Source organism: Motacilla alba, chromosome Z (genome assembly GCF_015832195.1).
Source record: "Motacilla alba alba isolate MOTALB_02 chromosome Z, Motacilla_alba_V1.0_pri, whole genome shotgun sequence".
NCBI classification, from domain to species: domain Eukaryota; kingdom Metazoa; phylum Chordata; class Aves; order Passeriformes; family Motacillidae; genus Motacilla; species Motacilla alba.
In genome coordinates, this window is record NC_052046.1 from 43,316,570 (window position 1) to 43,341,853 (window position 25,284).

The following is a 25,284-nucleotide window of genomic DNA, read 5'->3' on the forward strand; positions in this document are numbered from 1 at the left end:
TCAAGAAAAAGTGTTATCAACTTTTTGACTTTGATACTTTGACTTGTACATATTCTGAAGCGGTATGAGGAGACCATACTGAATCCCTGTTTTTGTAGCTGACACACTGCAGTTCATACAGACACATTAAGATAAAGGAGCAGAATTCCTAAAGAAATGGTAAAACATGAACTATAGCTCAACATTCTAAAAATGGAAGCAGTTAAGATCATGAACATGCAGATCCAAACCTGGTTGTCTCAAGTTTTTTAAATTGCACATTGATAATCCTGAGCCATACAGCAATGAACCATTGGAGGTCACAGCAAAGAACACTGTTCTTTACCAGAACTGCTCAAACCAAGCTAAGATGCAAGAATAAGTTGGTGGTAATCAGATCACACTTTCCAGCTTCCCAAAATAAGAGACCTGCATTTTACTACACACAACTTCACATAAGGTTTTCTTTATTTAACTTGTCATGTCTACAGGAAATCCTTTAATCACAGACAACAGGATTTTCTGTGAACCAAGAGGCTGGTTTAGTATGATGCAAGGCTTTTTTAACCTTATCTAAAGCCAGTCTGAGAACTCAAGTTCACAGAAACTAACTTCTCCCCAGGAGAAAACTACACTGATCACTCAGGTTTCTTCTGATCACCTTCCAAATCTCTTGCTGTCTTTGAGGGAAGTATATCTTGACTCAACCTACATTAAAGATTATCTGCTTCTTAAAAAATACAGAAGAAAATTATGTTACCTTGTTAATACACAGCTGTTTAGCAGCAAAGCACAACATTTTCCTATTACTGGACAGAATGCCTTAAAAGACCAGATATTGTGTAAGAACTATCTTTCATTCTAAAATTCCTATGATTTTAAATTTTAAGCCAACATCTGAGAAGCTTTAACAAGGTTAAAGCTCTATGTCTTGAAGTTGCGTCCACTGAAATATCTTTTCTCCTGGTATCTACAGCAGTTTATTTTTTTTAATTTACTGACAAAGCTTATCCATCACTAAAATTTGATTCTAGACACTTAAAACTGCTCCAACAGTAGAGTCATCAAATCTCATTACTGCAGCTTATTTTGAATGGTCACTGCCATTACTACTAATTTATTTTTAGTTTAAAATTTTTTCTCCCTTTAATGATCTTATGTTTGCACTGTCTTCTGCTCACTTAACACAGTTCTTCTAAATACATCATTTGAGAACATGTTCTTATTTTTCCTATCTTCTCCAGTTACTAGCAATCCTGTTAAATAATCATTAATATGCCTTACTTACTTGATAAAATTGATACCTGTAACTGGATAGAATGATAAAGGCTCAAATACATACATCATTTCAGCTAAACACACATATGAGCTCTCATTTGAAAGATAAATGTAAAGGAGTACAAAATGTTACCCCAGTTCCTCCACTTCCATACAGTTTTTAAAGATTGCATTGCAATAGAGGAATACAGGGAAATGTAAAACAGTAAATGTAAAACCATAGGCTGAAGAGAAAATGGGTACATTTTAAGTATCTTTTCCTATGTTGACAGAAAGCTCCAGAAGTTACATTAAAATAGCAGGTATCCTAATAAACTTACCAGGGTCCAAGCTATCAAATAAAATCAGAAGTAAGCACAAAACAATAAGCATTGAAGTTAGGTGTAAAAATATTCCTTTTTTTTCCTCTACTTGCTCAAATGTTATTAACAGCTGACTATTGATGGTGATCTCCTTAAGGCTGCAAATAAAAATTTGGTGAACAGAAATCCAAATTTTATTTTTCCCCACTTTAATTTATTTAATACATTAAAGGTTTTTCTGTGTCCTCTCTGATAATAGAGTTCTGGTACTATTAAACTTGGAAAAAAGAACTGGGAACAATTTTATAAATGTGTAAAAATATTTAATGTGAAGAAACAAAAAAAGACTGAGACAGACTCTTCGTGTTGCCCGCTGGAAGGACAAGAGGCAATAGGGCACAAACTTAAACACAGGGAACTCCATTAAAAACCACTTTCTTTCCTCTAAATTCACCCCAAACCCAGCATAGATTGCCCAGCTGTAGAGTCTATAACACTGGAAATGCAAAAAACCAGAAAGGACATGACACGGTCCTGAACAGCCCATGCTACATGACCCTGCTTTGAGCACATCAGCTAGATCATCTCCTCTTGAGAGGTCCTGTCTCTCCAGTAAGTTAGATTTTGGCTGAGATCATAAAATATGCTGAGCTACAAGGGAACCACAAGAATCACAAAGTCTAGCTTTTGGCTTTGCACAGGACAGCCCTAAGAATCACATCATGTGCCTGAGAGTGTTTTCCAAACACTTTTGGAACTCTTGTCAGGCTGGTCTGTGAACACTTCCCACTGTTCCAGTGCTCAACCAGTCTCTGGAAGAAAAACCTTTTCCTGATATCCAACCTAAACGTCCCCTAACACAACTACAGGCCATTCCTTTGGGCCCTGTCACTGGTCACCACAGAGATCAGATCAATGCAGACCCCTCCTCTTCCCCTCAGAAGGAAGCTGATGACTGCAATGAGGTCTCCCCTCAGTTTCCTCTTCTCCAGGAGGAATAGAACAAGTGACCTCAGCTGCTCCTCATATGGCTTCCCCTTAAGGCTCTTCACCATACTCATGGCCCTTCTTTGGACAGTCTCTAATGGCTTAATGTCTACTTTTATATTGTGGCACCCAAAACCGCCCCCAGCACTCGAAGTGAGGCAGCCCCAGCACAGAGAAGAGTGAGACAATCCCCTCTCTAGTCTGGCTGGTGATCCTGTGCCTGATGCACTTAAGGACATGCTCAGCCCTCCTGGCTGCCAGAGCTCTGCTGACTCATTCAGGCTGCCATCAACCAGAACCCCCAAGTCCCTTTCCATGGTGCTCCTCCCCAGCATCTCATTCCCCAGTCTGTCTGCATCCAGCTTTCCCCATCACAGGTGCAGAACCTGGTGGAAATAACGTTCCACAGATCAGTATTGATCAAATCTTCTATTGAGCAAAATATTTATGTTTGGTAACCTCACACAGGGACAGCAATAGTGGCATAAAGCTGGCAACTACACAAGTACACAACTGAAACATATGGCTCTTACTATCTACAGGAAAGAACAAAAACATTGCAAAGGAGGCAGCAAATAGAATCTTCTCAGCAGAATCAAACACAGCTGGAATATAATGATTAATAACATGATAGAGAGGGCAATCAGCTGAGTAGCCTTTTATTTCAAAGAGGAAGCCCTTCTCTCAGTCAGACAAATAATGCCTTTTTTTTCTGTCCAGCTAATCTGTACCTAACACTCAGACTGCATCACTCAGATGCAGGGTCAACTAGAGCAACAGCCAAACAAAGAGGGGCAAGTCAAAGCTGCATGTAATAAGCCCTGGGAAGAAATCACTGGATTGAGGAAAAGGTGTGTGATACCACCATTCCTAGCTACCTGCACATTTTAAGTAGGTGTCTGCCTGAGAAGAGACCTGGGCTTCTCTGCTGGACACAGCCAGCTCCAATAGACTCACCACAAGCCACAGTTGAGCTTCCCAAACTAGATGTCTTTGGGAAAACATGTTTTCCCAAAAAATACTGCACAGCAGCTATAAGAGAAGGGACAGATATGACAGAAACAGCTCTGCAGACATTAGGATTGGTGGAGAAGGAAGTGGAGGAGGTGATCCAGATGCCAGAGCAGAGATTGTCCCGCAACACATGTGAAAAACCACAGTGGAACAAATATCCACACTGCAGCCTGTGGAGGACGCTACACAGGTGGCTATGTCCTCAATGAAGCCACAGCCCAGGGAGAGCAGCCCACCCCTGGCAGGACCTGCAGTGCCTGGGAGAACCACCTCCCTATAGCAATCGCCTCCTAAAGGACTGCACCCAACACAGACCTGTGTTCTGAGAAGATTGTATCCTGTGGGAAGCACCTATAGAGAACGAGGGGACTGAGAGAGCGGCACAGAAGAGCCCTCACAGACTGATCACAACCCATATCTCTATGGAGAGAACTCACACTTTTCTTTGAAAGTCCAATTTTAAAAAGCTTAAACGCTAGTAGCTCTACTACTCCACCATTTTTGCAAATATCTGTTTCCCCTTAAAGAATGATGGGAAGACCAAATATATCACAAAGATTTTTGTTTAAAGATCACCAGATTTTAAAATAAATGCAAGAGGAAAAGGCTTCGCCAAGAATATATCAGAGAAATGAAACAAATAAGATTAGAGTATTACATAATGTACTTTGTAAGTATATTAGCAGAATACATTCAGGTCAGGAAGGTGCAAGCTAGCCTCAGCCTGCACTTTAAGAACTGGCTATGTTATAACTTGACTTGCTCATCTGTCTTCCAAGGTTTCCAGAAAATCTTTAAAACCTGAATACAGTCAACATAGCATACTATTATCTATAAAATAAGTTTCCAGATGTTTGGGTACCCTCAGTTATTAGACCATTGAGAGGAAACTGCAACTCCTAACATAGAGTTAGCAAAACTAGAAAACCTGTCACATCATAAATAATAGCATGACATTATACAGGAAACACTTGCTTCTTGGTGCATTTGCATCTGTACTTCCAGAGTACAAAGCTAATTAAAACAGCAACCACAACAAGTGGATCTATAAAGACACTAATCCACTAAGCTGAAAGACAAATGTACAGAAGAGAAGAAACTGTTGAAAAACAGAACACCAGAAGCACACTTACCTAAATTCAAGAAATCTGAGCTGGAAGAAGGTGGAAGTGAACTTTGTGTGGAAGGAACTGTATTAGCTGTAGATGTTGAGGTTGGATTAAGGAAGTCCCCAAAGAGGTCTGGACCAGACAGAGCTTGATTCTCTGAGCTTGATGACATTGTGAATGGGTCAAATGGATCGGCTAAACAAGAAGCAGAAAGCAGAATTATCACATGACAAATTGTAGAATAAATGAAGTTGAAAAAGCCTTACTCCTCTGAGAGCACAGACAAGAAGCAAAGCTCATGCTAGTAACTGCAGCAGCCTTCTCTGAATTTTGTGAGGCAAAGAGTAACCACCTATTCCTTCCTCTACACAAATGAACTTTCACATGGTACAAAAAGGGTCTCACCCATACATCCTATGAACAGCTATGTCTTCTAACAAAAGCAGCAAGACTGCATACAATTCAACAACATTGTAATTTCACCCATTTAAGACACATCTTAAGTTTGTGTGACCATCTGGCAAACAGAAGAATTACATTTGTTAAATACTCTATAATGCCAAATCTACAAAAGATTTGAAGAAAATGGACTATTACACTATTAAAAAGAATATGAAGTAAAAGATTCATACTACCATTCAGGCTTGAAGGCATTGGCGATTCTGGGGCAGAAAACACGTCAACCCAAGAACGAAAACCAATAGAAGTAAGACTTCAGCAGGTCTCTAGTGATCCCAGTGAAGAAAAAACTAACTGGAGGAGTATTTATAGTCAGCATGGAGTAACATGTGACAGTCAGCTGGAATCAGGGCTTTAGATATTCCTGTTTCTGCTGCCCTCTAGGGTCAAAACCCCTGAAGAGCCCAGGGAGTCCTGCCAGATTCACTCAGAAGCTGAAGAGAAGGAATAATCCTGCTGTAATACCCCAGCACATCCTCAGGTAATGACCACACTGTACAGGACTCAACAACATTTCAAGCAAATTTACTATAGCATTACACATACAAAATCTCAAGTTTGATGTGCAAGTCAAAATACAACAGTGGCCAAATATTCTCACTTCTGGCAAGTATCTTTCTTAATATAATTCAATGAAATACACTGAATGAGAATGACACTACAAGAATATACGAAATATATACATGACTACTGATCAGATGTTTCATGCAACAGACATGGCTAAAGAAAGATAATGTAATGAAGGTTTCCTTTTATAAAATTCTATCTCTGTAAAAATGGTAAATTACAATTATTCTTCCCTGACCACAGTAACAAAGTTCAATAGTGAATTGCCTCAAAATAAGAAAACATCTTAAACTGTTTAAATGCTCTGTAAAAAATACTTCTAGTTGTCTATAGATGAAAGCTTTTAGTACCTATGAATTATCTTTGTGCAAACAAACAAAACCTTCTGATGGTTTCCCAGCTTATGTGAGCAGTATTCCCAGAAATCTTACCATTAACTTAAGGCAGGGAATTGTTATTCCCAAAATGTGACAAAGAGATGAGTATCCACTGGTAAGAGGAACAGAATCTCTGAACTACAACACCTTGCTTAAATACCAAATAGACAGCACTACGTAGAATTCTCTTAAAGGATACTGACTTGCCAACAACATCAGTAAAACCAGCAAGAAAACATCTTTTAGCAGTATAATTATCCTACTAGTTTGAACAATGATCTACAGGATTTCCAGTTGCTCAGCAGTCTTATGTGATTAACACTTAAAAATCCCACGCAGACATTTGACCTAAGCAGCACAGCTCTGTACATCTAATGCCATTGCTTTACGTAAAGTTCAAGTTATGACAAGTCTATGCGTTAACAAGGAAAGTTATGGATTTAGAAAAGGATCTAGCATGCAACATTCATATGTCTTTCATGGGAAAGCTAAGAATTCCTTAAGATACTGAGTTCCCTTGAAATGCAAAATTTGATACTTTTCTATTTACAAGGCTTTAAAGATAACAGGATACTGGCAACATAACAGAATACCTGGGTAATGTACAGGAAATTCTCTCCTTCATGCACAAGTAACACCTGTTCTATTCATAGTCTTGCTACAAACTGGCATGTCTTCACCATTCACCATCTTGAAACACAGTACTTATTTTCTACACACAATGCAAGCAGCAGTTTTCATGTGTTGCCCAGGTGTACTGATATTAAACTCACGTACCTGAAGACACAGCTGCTGCTGAAGATGAACCCTGAGTAGCAGCTGGATGTTGACTGCTGAAAAAGAAATCTGTTCCTTGTCCAAGAAGATCTCCAGTGGGCTCATTTGAAACCTGTGACACACTGCTCACAAACAGATTGTTCAACAAGTCAGCATTACTTGATGAAGAGTTTATTTCTGAGATAGGTTGTTTCTGTTCTGCTGAAATATCGGCATCTAGTCCCAGCAAGTCTACATTCTCTTCATGGAGAGATTTTTGTAACGATGCAGATGGAGCTTCAAAACTGGCTTCAAAAAGCAACTCTCCTTCTGGAGTAGAGTCTTTGTCATCAACAATTACTGCACTTCCTTCATCTGGAAATGTTGAGAACTCCTCATCTGAAGGATCACTCTCTTCTCTGTCATCAGACAGCTGAACACAATCATTTTTAGATGAACTGTCTTCTATTCCACTTTCTGGAGTTTTTCCTTCTTGAATAGAAAAAAAAAAAAAGAATAACATCTTTAAATAACCAGTATTATTCTTCTGACTAGGGTAAGAGAAACTTTCATGGTGACATCATAAAAACTTAATTCCTAACTAACCAAAACTCATATAAGAATTGATGAAAAAGAAACTACATGCTGCCTGCCACCTCTTTGTAGAGGGCAGAAAAAGCAGGAGCTGACTACCATATTTGCCACTCCAAAAAGGTAGGCATTATGAATTTCTTCAAAATGAGACTGACTTGGACGTTCACCTCAGTACACTATGTCTCTTAGAGCTTACAAGATTTCTCAGTAACTGCTGCACTCAATAAAAGCATAAGCAGCTGCTGACATTTTTAACAACAAAGCAGCAACCAGAAAAGGGAGTTACACATGTGCTATAAAATTACACTTTCTTAGTCCTACTTACTGATCTGGACCCCACTGGCTAGTCTACTTTGTTTCCTCTGTTCCTCAGCCAAAGTGGGGCTATGAGAGTGAAAAGCTTCCTTGCAGACCTTTAAGGTTAAGATTTTTACAGAAAAAGAAAAATTTAGCTCAGCATTTAAGTTATACTCAACACCAAACCCCCTTACTTGGTGTTTATCCAAATGAAGTAGAATAACTGCTTGTTATTCTGCAGAGCTCACTCTTTAAATAGCTTTTCCTCATGGTTAGTGAATTAGAGACTTTTGCTGCCTAAGAAGGCTTAAGCATTCACTGGAAGGCATACAAGACAAACATAAACCACACAGTACTTCAGAGGAAAATCTGTACCTTTCCAGTCCAGAGAGTGAAAGAAGTTGTTTGCATCAGTACTACCGCTGTGTGGGGATTCTGTATCAGTAGGTGCACTTTCTGAAGACTGCTCCAACTGGGATACCTCTGCTTCATATTGTGCAGTTGAACCTGGCTGTCTAGGCAACTCTGGTTTCCCTATAAAACAGAATTTAGGCAGAGTCCTTAGAGAGAAACTTCTCAATCCTCCACATGGCAGCTGATATTGTCTTTCAAGCTGACTGCTGTAGGAAGACAATTATCTCCAATCTATTGCTCTGCAAATGCAAATTCCTGCCCCTACCATCTTTGAAATTAGCATTTTCTTTTCAACTACAAAAACTGGTAAAATCCAGTTTTGAACTAGGACATTAAATCAGAATCATAGCGTAAAACTCAAGCATTCTATTTACATTTGTAGGAAAATGTAATTAACACCTCACTTGTATCAATCATCCCCTAAAACACACAAGAGCTCTGAACAGTATCTGCAATAAGAGACAGAAAAATGCAAATGAAGCTGTAAAAAAACCCAGAATATGCAAAACCAGTGAACAACATGGAGTGGTTAAAAAAGGGGTGGTACACTGTATGATGCTATTAATTGCTTCTTGTATTTCTTATTTTACTGAAATCAGGTATTAAGTGATTCTTGTGTAAGATTCAGTTGCGCTGTTACCTAATGCTGTATCACCTCTCAAAACCCAAGTTTCCTCAAAACAAATGAAGAAGACTTCCTAAATTAGTAAGTATTTATCTACTGTTTGAAAATAATGGATGGATGGCTGGGAGAAACCTATTTATTTAAATCTAAATTTAAATACACAACTGGTAAACACTTTTTCACTCTCCTTCCACATTCTTAGTTGCTGCTTAGAGATGCTGAAAACATAGTCCATCTCAGAAAACACACATGAAAGATCATAACTAATGAAAGAGTAAATTCAATGTTAATGGCAAGCGGTTTTGTTAAATCAGTTCACAGCACTTACTTTTGTCTATTCCCTTCCCACCAATCTTAAGAAATACTTTCAGTGTAATTTGAAATCCTTACATTTCCTGTATCAATCAGAAAATGGAAGCAACTTAAGAAAGTAAGAGTAACTCTTACAGAGCCCCATCATCAATGATGATGTAAAGCTAAACACCTTAGCTTTAGAGAGCTGATATGTTCACAGAAGGATTAAGATAAGTTAAATAGAAAATGGCCTAAATCATAATACAAACAACACAAATCCTGCTTAAAAGAAAAAAAGGCCAGCAGCAACTATCTTGTATGTAAAGAAATGTACTTGAGATGTACCGTAATAACAGCACAGGCTAAGATCTCATGTATCACTAAAATCACCATAGTAATCCTTGTCATGCTTCTTTATCCTCGAAACAAAGAGAAGGCTTAAGAGCCTAAATGAAAATGTCAAAGCTAATCACAGATACCAGGAGAAGAAGAAAGATACTGAACATCATTGACTGCAACTAATGCAGGCATCTACAGATAAAGATAAATACAATAAAATAAAATAGTGTCTGCTGGAACATATTAGGAAAAGTGCAGAAAATTAATTACAACATTACACGGCTATGCATAAGAATGTTGATAAAAACATTCTTACCTAAAACAATTTGTGAGGAATGCTCACATAATTTTAAGTGAAATGATACTGGTGCCAGTTTAGCCAAATAAATTACATTCAAGACATTGTGCCTACAAATACTGACAGTTACTATTCCATTTGCAAAAAGTCCCTCCATTTGCAAAAAGTCCCTCCTTGCAAATTCATAGCTTTGTAAGCTACAAACCAAACACATGTAAGCACAGTAGAAGTAAGACAGGTATAATTATAACCCTCATTACTGAGGATAACTTAATCTCCTCCATACAATGCATATTTTTAACTGATATTTAAAAAAAAAAAAATCTTTCCAATTTCTTTCAATTAATGGAACATCAAAAATTAAACAAAAGCCTCAAACACTAAGTACATTGAAAACCTCACACACTCTAGTTTTTCAATGGATTCATTACCAAATTTTGATAAAATCTCTTGCTGTTCCTCTCGGGTAGAGAAGAGGATCTTGGGATTCAGTCCCTTTATATTCATGTTATCCCAAGGTGGCTGTTCACAGCTGGGCCTGTCTCTGGGCTCCACCTCTACTTCCAGATTGACTTGAAATAAATCAGGGTATTTCTCTTGTATGTCACAGGCATCCAGATCGTATCTGTAAAGACGCAGACAATAAGTTTTTTGACACTGATGGCTAACTGGATTAGATCTATTGCAGTCCGAAACAAAACTCCAAAGCAATTAGTATAAGGCATTAAAAATGATGTATTTATTCACTTTTGCAATTTTAAACAGGTGGTATTTTTGTACATTGTTTGTATCATGAACAAAAAATTTAGTTTCCTTAAGGTGAGTAAACAAAAGACTCTTATTGCAATCAAAGTCATCTACTTCCTGCACTGACTACATTTTCTCTCCCTGGTATATATTGATGTTTGGCAGGTTAAGCAGTTTCAAAGACAACTTCTTCCAGTCTCCTACAAAAAGGTGTCAACATACTTGGCAAATTTCACTGTAGTGGCATTTCGGGGCACAAAGCCTGTATGGAACTGAATCTGAAACATCTTCATTGAAGCCATCTGTTGAAAACAAGAAACTGTATAAATACACATGAATAGTATGTACAGTGTTCTGTCTTTAACATAATGCAAAGTATTATCAGTATTAAAATATTTTGAAGTATTTGCTTTATTACAAAAATTTCTATTTAATTACAAGCATATTTTATCTTAAAAGACTTAAATGCAGTTGAGACAGAACATAAATAGATCTATTACTAGCCCTAACAAACCAAAAGACCTTTAGTCAGGTATGTCTCAACACTAACCTCAAAACAGACTATCAAAGTTTAAAGTATTTCCAGATCCTGTTCTGGAGGCTAAAACTGTATGACCCTTGTTCCTTTTCTGAACAGCATATGCTCAGAAAAATACATTGTGCAATACACCAACCAAGAAATATATGTACGTCACATACAAAGGAATAGATTTAAAACAGTTTTGACACAGTACCACATTTAAAAGGACACTTCAGAAGGCATGCAAGGAGGGTTTTTTTTGTGCAACTTCAAGTCAGCCATTCATTCTAGACAGAATTGTAGGGCTTTCGTGAACTGACTCATTTTAATCACTCGACTGTTCACAGAAAAACTACTTTCCCATGCCTGATGGGAATATGAGTGTCCAGAAAATGCTACTATAGAATATTCAGGTAGCTCCTGATCTTGTACAAATCCAAATTACAGCTCACTGATCAATGTAGCCTCTATTTCTTTCCTAGCACTAGTCACAACACCTGTGATATAGCCTTGCCAGTCCTTACAAAGAAGTCATGCAGTAGTAGTCCAAAAAATATGGTATAATGAAACTGAATTATGAAAGCTTTCCTTGTAAATGAGTATGTACCAAACATCATAGCCAGAAACCAAATAATACAAAAAGCACTGGCACAGATTAAAGGGGGAAGGGGGGGGTTGATCCTTCCCCTCTATTCTGCATCAGTGAAGCCTCATCTGTAATTGCAATGCCCAGTGCTGGGCTCCTTAGTACAAGACAGACACGGACATACTGGAGGGAGCTCCTCTGATTCTTCCATCCCTACCATCACTTTCCTAGAAGATAGACTGAACTCTCTCTCTAATTAGCTGTGAGAAAGTAGAAGACATTCATAATGCCCAGCTCTAAACACAGTTGAAATCTTAAAATGTGGTGGTAATCTCTGTAAAAGATCTGCAGAGAACTTTAGGGGCAATTTACAACACATGAAACTAAGGACACGTTGAATATTGTTCCATCAAACCTCCAAACCCAGATCATCACACACACTGTTGATGCATCATATGTTTTAGCTGACAGCTGAGAAAATGCTAGTCTTTTCTATAGTGAATAAATGCCAGAGAAACCACATCAAAGAAACTCTATCATGAATAAAAGTGAGGTGGTACAAGGAGTATAACCTAATCTTGGCTAAATTTTGTCAGTTTTATGCCTTTCTTCTGATGATCTTGAACCATACAGAAGTTATTTTTGCGCATTAAGGAATCATTTCACTGAGTTTTTAGTTTTAAGGTATTCTGGAAGGTCTTGTTGAACATGACAAGATTTGATACCTTTCTACTCACAAAGCACAAAAAAAGGTGGAAAACAATTTCAGTAAACACCAACTATATATGAATACACATGTATGTCCCAGAGGTACCAAAACCAGCTGAAAAACTTCCTTATAAATTTCCACAAACCTCCAACCTCTAAACTTTGCATTATCTGTCCTTATCTTTTACATGGATTTCCAAGTTTAATTGGGTTACTTATCTGGAGAAAAAAGAACACGCCTCTCTTTAAAAAAATTTGAAAACAGGCTTCATTAACAAGTTTTTTTGTGATCTTGCAATACATTTGTATCCATAGTTGAATTAAGAAAGGAAATATGCATTCTCCCTAGTAGACAAAAACCAGTAAGAAAATTAGCTACAAAAACTGAACCTGATTTTAGAAATAGGCTTTAAAATCACATGGATTTTTCTAGCCTGTTTTGTACAGGCAACCTCTGGAATCCCACTTTTCTGCTGAGTGGTATGTTTCCTTTGTTTGCAGTTTGTGTGAACAGAATTAAAAAGTTCTGGCTTGTTGTGCAACTTAATAGATAATAATTGCTGTCTCAAAAAAAGAACAACTGGCTGGGGACTTTCCTTACAAATATAACAATTATCAGTACTGAAGTACTTTCCAGAAATGCTTACTAAAGCATCTACACTTGAGATATGTCCACTCTTAATGCTTTCAGGTACAGCATTAAGAGTGGACATACTGAGAAGGCTTGAAAAGGTTGAATTCACAAGTGAATGAACCTCAAACATTTCTCTGAACAAAGAATAGTAAATAAAGCAAAGTACTCAGCAGAAAACTAGTAGGTTACAAAACTGCAACCAAAAAAAAAAAAAGCAAATCTTCCATTCAGGCTCTTAAATTTATCATTACCTTGGCTTGCAGTCGTCCTCCTAGAGTTGACCTGGCATGATAAATCACAATGAGAACATCTCCTTGGACTGTTATACCCAGTGGGATTACTGCTTTCCCATCTTCAATTTTAAACTCCCTAAAGGGAAAAAAAAAAGAAAACCAACACAACCATAGTCAATTTAGTTTAAAAAGAGATTAAATAGTGTATTACTTTAGATTTAGCCTGCTTTCTCCAAGGCCTTCAGTAGCTGAAAAGTTACAAGGACTTCAGTACTCTCTCATTTTCCTTGTCTATGATTACCCACATCATCCAGCAGTGTTAGTACCATTTGCAATTGTGCAGACACCAGAGCTGTACAGGGGCTAAAAAGCAGTCACCTTGCAGCTGCCATGCCTGGGGGATCCTTACGGTTTCCATGACTGAGACACAATGTTATTCTCAGCACAAGTACATCAGAGATCAATGTTCCCAGTCGTACATCACATGGAGTGAGAAATGGGTCTTGCTCACTGCCTCGCAGGGGCCAGTGTGACACCTCATCATCACCCGCACTGTTCTGCAAGACCAGCTGCTGTAGCAATTACATTCACAACTCACCTTTTGAGACCAGCTAAAAGGGGACAGAGCAATCTAGAAACATGTAAATGCTGGAATCTAGAAAAACGTAACTTGCCGTTTCAGAGCAAGTCATAATCTGTACTTACTTCATTTTGTCATATTCCTGGGAGGTAGTGGTTACTCTCTCATCTCCCACATAAACCTCACAAAAAGGCCTGCAGCCATTACGCTGCTTACTGAAAAGCGGAACAGGAGTCATGACAATTGATCTGACCAGGATGGGCTTGCTGTGAGGAATAATGGGTTCTTCAGCCATCATGTCACACATGTACTCAATGTATCTGCCAAAACCAGACGGTATTCGTTTAGTCAGAGCACAAAATTCTAAGAAATGGGTGAACACATAAGCAAGTTACATCTTACCCAGTCACTAAGGATTGTTAAAAGTGAAACAGTGGGAACATTTACCACCACCTCCAGCAAACAGATTTTCAAATCTGAAAATGGGTCTGTAGCTTTAATAGATGCTCACATATAATGACTTGTAAAATAAACTAGTCACTATTTCAAAAGGTCTTAAAATGCTAATCTAGGAGAACTATTTATTTTGTACCTTATACATAATGGATCTTATACATAATGGATCACTCAAATCTTCCTAAAGGTTTTAAATTTGTCCTGATTATTATATATTATTTTGTGGAGAACCCCTTAAGTATACATGAAATAAATGTGTACAAAAACATAATCTGTAATTTATACTGAATTAATATTTTATTTCCCATCCCTCAAAATCTAATCCTTTTTTTTTAGGAAACACCCTTACTACCAGTGTCACTTGTTATTCATACTTTACAGTTATAAGATCTAGCAAATTGAGTCAAATAAACAGTTTAAAACATTTGTCAAAGTATATGCAAGTCACCTCTGCATGCACTCCAAAAAAAAAAAAAGCACACCAAGTGCTTTTACCCAATTGACAAAAATAATTTCTGGTATTCCCTCAGAGCTTGCAGTGCTCTGACATAATAAAACCTGATGTAATAAACCAGGGAACATGAAGTAAGTCCTACACATGTGGAAGAGGATTTTATAATTAAGAAAGCATTCAAAAGCTCTGCATACCCTTGTTTTCACTCCTAACACTTCTTCACCACAGGGTACACTTGACCCATTTCTGGTGGGTACTTCAGGCTCAGAAAATTCAGAACTACCTTTAATACATGATACAGGAAAGTACTTGGAAAAACAGATGTTTGAACACAGACATTATTGAAATAATTTATCTTTCTAAAGACATTCTATACCATGTTCAGAATTGAATAACTACTTGCTTCAAGAGTACCTTACAGTACCTTTTATGAGAAGGCCAAATGCCAGGCGGACAGCGTTTCATACTGAACATATAAACAGCAGCTTCAGCAGTAGTGAAGAGACGACAAAAACATAGAAAAGAACAGACTACAACAGCAGATGCTGCTCTTCCATCCTAGTAAAATAAAAAAAAAGTAGCTTTGTTAGTAAATCTAGTGGAAAAAGCATTATCCAAGTTGCTGAAGAACATCCCATTATGTATCCTATATCCTATCATTATTTAATGTCATGATGTCCAAAGTCTAGTGCCATTGATTTGAAGTTGTAGCTGAGTGTGAAAGGTTTTCATTTAACTTCCACAGCATAGAAAAGTTACTACATAATACTTTCTTGTTCAAATGTGAATAACTACTTTAGCTTAACACTATTTGAAATTTTCACTTCATATTCTTTACCTTACTGTCACTAATATCCATTTTTTAGGTTTGTTTCCTGGCTGCTGTCTGAAATCCCAGAACACTGCTATTTTTGACTGACAGCCATGGACTTATGATGTAAGAAAAGTACAAAGGCTCAGAACTAAATCCCACTGAACTCTATAGACTTCTATAGACTCTATAAAACTGTTAAGAGCTTGCCAAGAAACAAAGAGAAAGAGATTAAAACTGAGTGTCTTTCTGCAGGAATCCCCGCTACACACATATCCCAGATACATCCCTATATTCTAAAAGGCAGAAGATCTGAAAGAGATAATGGTTGACAGAACAGGCCTTCCTCAGGTTTGTTAGCTAGCATCATAGAACAGAATTTTGATCATTCATTTCTTAAAGTTCTGGCGTACATTTTACATTACATCTGGCACAAAGCCATGTATATACAAAAGTTTGCCTCACATGTGAGGAAAAGAAATGAGTTAAGTACCTTGAACAAAACACTTCAAGAGAAAGATGTTACAAAAACTGGTGCTAACTCATCACATCTGCTTCTTACCTACTTGACCAGCAATCATGTGACACCAAGGTAGTAGAAGTATTCCATTAATATAGAATTAGATGCCTCACCTCACAGCAGCACTGCAAATGATACTGGCTTTCAGGAACTGACATCAACTGGCTTTATACTTTCAAAACACTACATAACTCACAAATATGGTTTGTCAGATTAACAAATCCTAGTTTTGACTCTGATAGTGATTTTCCCTACTGATGGCTATACCGTATCACCAGACAGGTTTTGAATACTTTCCAGCAGCATTGCAAGTATTGTCACATAGCCACATTTTGTTTTTCACTCTGCAGCAAAATAAGAATGTCAAAATTTCACATGCAATTTTCTTAAACAAATGCAAGAGTGACTAAATTCTGAGCAAAGTACTCTTTAAATTCATTCCTCCCTCTACTATGTTTAACATGAGGTGGCTCTATAGACAGTTTTATTCCTTTTTTGGTTATATCAAAATCAATAATACTTTGGAGAACAGTGAAAGCTACAGAGCAATCTGCTGCCAGTAAAAGCATGTAAACCAGAAGTTTTACAGTCAGTTTCTGAAATTCTGTGGCTACAGATTACATTCTAAATGGACAGTAATGGGATATGCAGTGTAAACCCATCTACCACACAGAAAAGAAAAAATGGAGCAAATACTGAAAGAGTAGAGCAGATTTTTTTTTCTTCCAAAGGATACTTTCCCTTAATACTGCCTGTATACTCCCTTCCACTCTAAATGCAAGTAAGCAATGGCTACATTACCATACCAATTTCCCTAAGGAGAAAATTGAAGCAAGTAACTTCCCTACAAATACAGCAGGAAGGAGTTGACCCTGGGGCATCCAGTAACAGAAAGCCAGTAACAATCACAAACTGAATGGATACCAGCGCCTTTCTTCACAATTTAAAGCTCTATTGAATAAAGCACTTCAGACTTAAACCAATTTCTTACAAGGCAATGCACAATGCAAACATTTTTCTGGTCTTGTTTCAGCCATAAATGCATGTTCTTGCATATGCTATAGAGATTCTGAAGATTTGGTGCTCGTCTTGCTGGCCAGCCACATTCAGAAACCTGCAATGAGAGAGACAAGAGACGTGAGAAACAGTATAATATTGACACATATACACAACTTAGGTTATGCAAATGTCTACAAGGCAATTTTATACTTGAATGCCACCTTCATGTTGAAATTAAGAAAGACATTCAAGAAAAGCAGTGTTACACAGTGTAAACACCACTTTTTAGGATGAAGTGCAATAAAACTTCAGTTCTGTCTACTAATCTGCTGCACAAGAAGTACCAAGGACTCAGATTACTACCTGAAATATTCTTAGAGCAAGGAGTAAAATAAAACAGCTTTCAACTTAATTTGTGCACATATACTTAAGCAAAAAACCCCAAAACCAAAACAAACAAACAAAAAAAAATTAAAAAACCCACCACCAAAAAACCAAAAAAAACCCCCAACAACAGAAAGATTAGGCTTCTTTTAATATTTGTCCTTTGTTCAAAGAGCTTGAATGGTTCAGTAATATTCCATTTACAATTACTGCTTCAAAACACTAACAAAAAATCAGCTTCACTGCTAAGAATCTATATTCTTAAAATCAATTGCCCAGTAGGATATAAATCTTGATTCTTGGGGCACTTGAAACACCTAAAGAATAGATATATTAAGGATCAAGAAGCAAGCTACAAATGAAGCTTTTTGAATTTATTTTTAGTCTCAACTGCAATTGCCAGATATTGAAGACCAAGTTTTCCTATCAGCAACATGTCTTCCTATGTAGATAAAGAGTTCAAGGGTTACTCTGAGATAAATTACCAAAAACCTGTGTTTGTGCCAAGCACAGGAAAAAAGGCTGAAATAAACAGTCTAAGTCTCCTACAACTTTTCATTGTACTCAAAAAAAAAAGTACTGACTTTTTTCCTTTAATTTACCATTTACCATCCTTTAATTTACCATTCCACTCAAACACTAGGTTTCCTACAAGCAGTAATAAAAACAACATTACCTTCTGTTTCTCTAGCTGTGTTTTCAGCTCTAAGTGTCCTGACAATTAGCAGAATTATGGATAGTGCCCAAACTCTCAGAGCAACCTATTCCGAAAACGACTCAAAACTAGCAGAGAAGCTGGTTTCAAAACTACCATTAATTTTAACAAAGATTAAAGAAATTTGCAGAAGACCCATACAGAAAAAAAAACAGCAAGAAACCAATCATATGCAATACCTTCTAAGCAAAATGTCATAATTTAGAATTTTAGAAGCTGTTCTCCTCTAATCATGTTTAAAGGCTTGCCATAATCACCTTTTGCCAGCATTAAAGTAAACCTAAGCTTCTTCAGATTCCTACATGGCTGCTCTCATCCAGCACTGAACAATGAAATTGGTCACTATTGCTAAACATCTCAATTGCAATAGGCAGGTAAGAGTTCCAAATACAATTAGTTTGTTTCCAAGTAAAATAACTGCCTTCCTAAATACTCCTAGACAATTAAGTGGTCATGTACCTGTATATTTCAACTAATTATGACCTACTATGACTTCTGAACAAAACCAAGATCATATTACCATTCTTAGTACCAACACACCAGAAATACCAGGTGTATAGACACCTCAGACTTGCATAACTAAAAAAATCCATTGGTAAGCAAATTCCAGTCACAGACTTTATCATTCCATAAACAGAGACTGATCACTTCGCAGGATGTGGAATAAATCAGTTCACCACATCAGTCTCAGACTTTCCAGCAATCTAGTGCTAAAAAGAATTGCTGAACATTTTGCTGTGAGGTACCGGCTGCAAATAATCATGCAGTAGATTTCCTGTGTAATCAAGCTTTTTTGCCTTCCATCTTGAATAGCCTCTGCCTGAACTTCATCTTGAACCAGATACACATAAAGAAGCTGATTGCATTCATCCAAAGAGGCAGTAATGGTTTCTTTCAGGTGTGACAATACTTTATCTTGTTTACAAGGAAACAAAAGGAAGTAATAGCACTAGTAGAAAGAATACCTTAAATGTACCTCACCCCAACATTTTAAGTCAAATCTGGTAACTGAAATAATGCTAAGAATGGCTCTGTATAATAAGGTCCAAAAGGCTTTATTATTCTGTAACAAATAATGGTTTAGACTCTCTTCTTGGCAGACAGTATTGTGTGGAAGGGGCATGATCACTATAGATTGTTAAGGTGCTGGACAACTCACAACACAGTAACAGTCCCAACTCTTGAGCCAGGACAGTTGAGTTTTACTTAGGAGCAAACACTGAAGTCCAGTATCTTGCCACCTAACAAGATGTTCTCAATACCTTGTTGCTGAATTATGCAAATGCCTTCATATTAGTATCAGAGAAATTGCCAGGAAGGATAATAGAGGCTCAGGTAAGCTACAACAATACTGAAGATGGTGGGAGCAATCAGTTAGCTATGGCTGCGTCATATGGGAGTCAAATGGTATGTAGTGGGACAAGGAGAAACTCCAGTGAACAGGTAATGCAAATCAGTCACCATATCCCTGATACAGGAAAATGGTAGAATATAGGAGAGATTGACATTTTAGCACGACTTTCATTACTTTAAGTATCCTCCACTTAAATTTGAAACACAAAATGTCCATGAGCATGTTTTCAAAGATATTACTATCCTAGAAAAAACAAATTTTAGTCTGTTTAAGATTAGTAAGATTTTTTAAGATTAAAGATTAGTCTGCTACCAGTAAAGTTTGGTTTTAAAGCAAGGACAAGGAAAGTGTAAGTAAGTCTTTGACCTTGTGTTTATACTTACTCTTTTGTCATCTTTTTGATTAACCTACTTTAACCTATTTTACAATAAAAAGCTGAAGGTATAATGAAAACATTATCTTTTAAGGCCTTTTAGAGAAATACACAAAAAATATACAAACCCTGTTATGGAATCTTGAAGGCCTGTATGTTCTTGGAGAGAGATTGTACACAGCATAATGGCCAGGATGTTTAGAGTCCAGACACAACCGCACATCTTCTATGTTATTTTTGATGGCAGATTCTACACCTTCAGCTGGAAAGGACATCACTGAAGACAGAACAATCAGCAAGTGAATTTTTTCATGTATTAAGAGCAAGGAGAAATTATGTTTAACAAAGATATAGATACCATACCAGCAATTCTGGAAGTGATGTATGATATATCCAAGTCTCCTTTTGCATAACTGAAAGAGAACACATTGGTTTTAACACTGGGACGTAAAACCATTCAAGCCATAACTCTAAAAGTCAGATCTCTCAGGTGGCACCCACCACAAGGAATAAAGTTTCATTTCTTCCATCTGAGGCTTGTTACATTGACATTTCTAGAGTTTCAGAACAGAGCTTTCAGAACAGACACTGTGTTTATGCAGTTACTCATTTAAATTAGTTGCACCAAAACCATCTGTGGGATTTTGTACAGATACCTTTAATCTTTAACTCACTCCTCTAGCCCCTGCTCTTACTGATAAAAATGCACTGAAGGGTATCAGTTTGAAAGCCTAATGATGATACATTAATATCTTTAATGAAGAATATCTCAATGCTTAAAAGAAAGGCTACTAGTTGAACATCAAAGTTTACATAACTCTGGCATGTTACTATCTATCACAGATGGCCATGCTGCCCAATATCCAAATTCCATATGGATGTCTTAAGAACACTTCCCTGTCTAGCCATTCAGGAAGGACTCTGGCAGGCACAGTTGAACCACCACCAGACCTGTCACTGCCAGGACTGAAACCCCTTTGGAGCTGGAGAGCCAATGGGTGTGTCCCGCTTCACTCCCTACACACCCTGCACTCACACAGGCAGACCACGTTTCCTTACCAGTCGGACCCCAGGCTTCCCATATCAGAATCACAGATCTGTGGTTGCTTAAAGTAATTTAATCCTCCTGCAACAACAGAGTAACAGCTGGAGCTGCTGCCTCACAGGAGGGACTCCCAAGAAAGGAAACAGTGAGCTTTTATATGGTCATAGTTTATGGATGCCAAAGGCTGGGGTCTTCCTACTGAGTCCTCAGTTCCTGCAGTGCCTCGGTGTCCGGTCACCTGGCTGGGTCACAGGCCCCTGTGTCCTTTGCTGTGCCAGATGTTGGCAATTCCTGACCTCTTGCCTCAGGCTCCCAGCCAGAGCTCAACCTGCAGCTCCCACTGCAGCTGCACCCTGAGCTACCTGCACTCAACACAGAGAGTACCAGAATATCTTTCCTCGCTTAAATAATTCTTACAAAAAATCACTTCCAGAACTCCCATAAGTGAGCAATACATTAGTCATTACTCATCTCTCTCTCATACAACTGTGCACAGTTTAAAAGTGCAGCCTTTTCAAAAAATGTCCCAGTGATACTTAGGCCAATTCCCTGCACCTTTACCTAATCATCCACACCATGTCAACAATTAACTAATTTAAGACCACTATTACTTTTTTGTTTCTATGGTATCTGCTATGTAGGAGAATGAAAAAGCAAGAGAAAAAAACTGAAGAAAGCCAGTGCAGGCCAACAACCCCGAGTGTAATTACACAGGTCTGCACTGCTGGATTGGCAAAATAAGAACAAAACTCACCAACAGAATTTGATTTAGACTAATGAATGAATTTAATTTACACTACCTTAAATATCTCAGTAGCCTATTAACTCAAGAATATCAAAATGTCATTAAAACACTATGATGCCTATTCAATTAATTCAGAGGCACTAACAAAACTTCTGTGTCACAACAAAATTTCAAGACACTGCTTAGAAGAGCAGACCTAGGATACTACACTCAAATTTTTAAAGACCAAGAAAGAACACTAAGCTTTGATTCTTTACTGCTTCCTAGTAATGATGGAGGTTAGAGGGACTGATTAAAAATATACACTGTATATATAAATGTATATTTAATATTCAAGGATAGTGAGGAGGATTTTAGATTAAGGAAGAAAAATCTTTTGAATGCAATGCCATTTAACAGTATTTATGCAGAATGGCATAATCAGTGTTCTAGCAATGATAATGACTCATTGTCTCAAACAAAAACCACAAGGGAGTTTGAATCTCGCTAGACATAGCAATAAAAAAAAAAACAAAAAAACACCCAAAACACTCAGCCTTGAGAAACCTTGCATAAGGAGGTGGACAAACGGGCACAATTCCAAAATTTTTTTGTACCTTCGGAAGGACATACTTCATCATGTAAGCTCAGGTGGTAATCCTGCTGCAGCCAAACTAATTAAGGCAGAAATTTACATTCAGAGCTAATAACAATTGCTCACAAAAATTTGTGGTGGCTGTAGTCCTTTACAGTGATGAGAAGTGCCAAATGCTATTTGTTGATTACATCCAGCAGTTTCAAGCAAGAAAACATGTAATCATTCTAATATAAATTTTTTTGTGGTATCAAGGTAAAGGACCAACTAATACAACAGCTGTAGAAAACAGAACCATTACCCCTTCAACACTGTAACACCAAAATTAAGCAGCAACTTACAACATTGGCACAAAACTATTAAGAACAAAAAAACCCAACAGTACTCACACCCATTCCTTTGGGAAGACTTTCAGATACTGACTTCTTACTACCAACACCTCACAACTGAGCTTTGGTTTTTACATTTGTCTAAATTAAAAAGCAACATTAGGAGCATGGATCTCACCATAGACAGATGTAAGAGTGCAGTTTCATATGTCAACAACAGAGTACAGCATAACCAACTTAAGCTTTGTATTTAGCAGAACATTCCTAGTATGTGACTACTACACTGAAAAAGCTTCAGAATTTTTGCATAGTTTTAATAAAAATTAAGCTTCTTAACTGTAAAATCAACACAAGTCTCCAGAAAATCACCATATCCTTGAATTCATTGAACTTTATCCTGAAGATTTCACAGCTATTTCAGTAGTAAGACCTGAACACAAGGTATTCTGCTTTCAGTGGAGTGTTGTATGTCAGAATGGTAACTGAGATTTCTTTAAATGGCAAGAAGGTGAAAAAAACACGTATTCTTCACATTGTTTAAACATTCCTATGCATTTCAAGATAAAATCCTCTAACTAAAAATAACAAATAAGGTTTTTCCTTTCATATCCTTAACAGCAGAAATTTCATTTAGATAGCAGTTTTGCTGGCAGGTTATAACAGAAGAAAAGCATGCAAACACAGATATACATAGAGTGTTTTCAGCCTGTGGTCCAACATGGGAACCTCTGTGTGTTTTTAAGGGTCTGATTAAGCTCCAAAAAAAAAAGTATGATACAACACCAACATTTAGTCACTTATCTCATGATACAGACTTCTTCAAAACTGGGACTACTTCACTGTGGGACTGGACTACACTAGTCTAGTCTCTGTATGGAGGCAGGCAGTTATTTCCTTACAATATCTAATGGGTGTCTACAAGAAAGATGGAGAGGGACTTTTTGCAAGGGCATGTAATAACAGGATATGAAGGAATGGCATTAAACTGAAAGAGGATATTAGTCTAATGGATATTAGATTGGTCTAGTTGAAGGTGTGCCTGCCCATTGCTCAGGTGTTAGAATCAGATACTGCTTCTAATTAAAACTACTGTTTGATTCTATGAAATGAAGCAAGTAAGACATGAATTCTGATTTTGTGGAATAAATATCAAAGCAAAAATAACAAGTTCTAACCACATGTTAAAAACTTCTCACTGTGTAAATGGCTGGCATTATCATTCTTGCCAGAGACTAGATGCACCTTAAGACCGTAAGTAATATTAAACAAAAGACCATTCCAACAAATTAAAAACAATGGAACTAAAATTAGCAACTAAATTCACAAAATAAACTAGATAACATACAGAACAAAATTCTACAATAGTACCATGTTTACTAACAACTGAAGATGATAAAGAGCCAAGAATGAGAGACTAACCAGCACAGCTACAATGTGAGCATATAAACTACTAAATTAAATACTGCCCTAACACTAAGCAAATTTCCTCCAGACATCTCTACATTTACAGGATTAGAAAAAAATACCTATCCATCTTTTTTTTTCAGTTTCTTTTTTAAAATCCAGGAAGAAAACCAGCACTAAAATTCACATCAAACTATTCCCACTTGGTTTTGCTTCATGAAACTGAATTAATCATGCAACTACCTAGTGCAATGCAAAGATCGTGAAATAATATATTAAACAAGAACCAAAATTACCTTAAAAGCCAAGAAGGCAAGCATAAAAGGCAGCTAATTGTTTCTAGATTACTACATTATAATCTTTTCAGCAAGAGATTGTTCTGACAAAGCAAATGAAGACTGATCACAAGTTTTGCCTGCTGCTTTCAATACCAGTGAATATTTGATCCTTAAAACATTGAGCTATGTTTTTTGTAATCTGTATGGATGCAGGCCTCAATAAGCATAAAAACTGGTGCCCACAAATAGAGCACAGAAGCTCCACAAGCGAGAAAATAAAAAGTTCTCTGAGCTTAACAGAGAAATGCTGTGGCTGCACAGATGCAGGCTGAGCTTTCAGGCACATATGGGCACATCTGCTGGATTGAGACTCTTGTCTGCGCAGATGGTGCCACTTCACAAAGCAATGCATATCTTCTCCGTCTCCACCCTGGTACTTGCTTTTAAGGTGGTTTGTAACAAGAGGGCTGGACCTCTGCTGCTCTTTGTCCTCTCACACTATAAGCTGCTGCATCTGCCTGACCTGAACCTGCAACAGAGGTTATGACACTTGCAACTGAAGTGGTCTGGGGGACAATGAAGATAGTCCTCATTTACTCTCCTGTTCCGAGCAGCCTGTAATGTGTGTTACAGTTTTCAGATTTTATTATTTATTAGGACTAACAAGAGACCAAAATCAGAATCAAGCTAAAGACACCTACAGAAAATAAAAAATATAAGTTTTTTTATCATAACAACAAAATACTTAAATCTTACACTGTAGTTGGGATTCAGCAAGATAGAAGTCTACCTGCAGACAAAGGAAATAACCCTGTAATTCAAAAAAGCAATGATAAGTAGGAAGGAGAGAGCCTACCTAATTAAATTATAGAATGCAAAAGTGCTTAAGTGGGGCGAGGAAAATGCATGACAGAGAAGAGACATTTTAATTTTTCCAGAATGTCTGCTTCTTATATTGGTTGAAGAGTTTTGGAAAGGCAGTCAAAGATGCAACAGCAGAAGAGGTATTCTTACATCGTTGATTGTATCAGTTATATCAGCAACACAAGTTTGTGAAGGCAGAGAATGAATATGACAGAAACAGACATGCCCTATGCAAAGAAAGAATTAATGATTCAGCTTGATTAAAACACAGTTTAAAAATGC

At 37.3% G+C, this 25,284-nt stretch overlaps 1 protein-coding gene across 3 annotated transcripts in view; it reads right to left on the bottom strand.

Moving 5' to 3' along the window:
* GAK (cyclin G associated kinase) overlaps positions 1-25,284 on the bottom strand; it is a 66,955-nt gene that overhangs the window by 15,197 nt on the left and 26,474 nt on the right. The window contains exons 12-22 of one of the 3 annotated variants that reach the window (XM_038123687.1): positions 20,127-20,176; positions 19,892-20,040; positions 16,930-17,052; positions 15,032-15,165; positions 13,823-14,017; positions 13,136-13,253; positions 10,659-10,738; positions 10,121-10,314; positions 8,095-8,253; positions 6,850-7,317; positions 4,694-4,864 (exon numbers count right to left, since the gene is read on the bottom strand). In XM_038123687.1, coding sequence (XP_037979615.1) covers positions 4,694-4,864; positions 6,850-7,317; positions 8,095-8,253; positions 10,121-10,314; positions 10,659-10,738; positions 13,136-13,253; positions 13,823-14,017; positions 15,032-15,165; positions 16,930-17,052; positions 19,892-20,040; positions 20,127-20,176 — 1,841 coding nt within the window. Of the gene's footprint in view, positions 1-4,693; positions 4,865-6,849; positions 7,321-8,094; positions 8,254-10,120; positions 10,315-10,658; positions 10,739-13,135; positions 13,254-13,822; positions 14,018-15,031; positions 15,166-16,929; positions 17,053-19,891; positions 20,041-20,126; positions 20,177-25,284 lie in introns of all 3 variants that reach the window. The other 2 variants (XM_038123686.1, XM_038123688.1) reach the window with 2 other exon arrangements.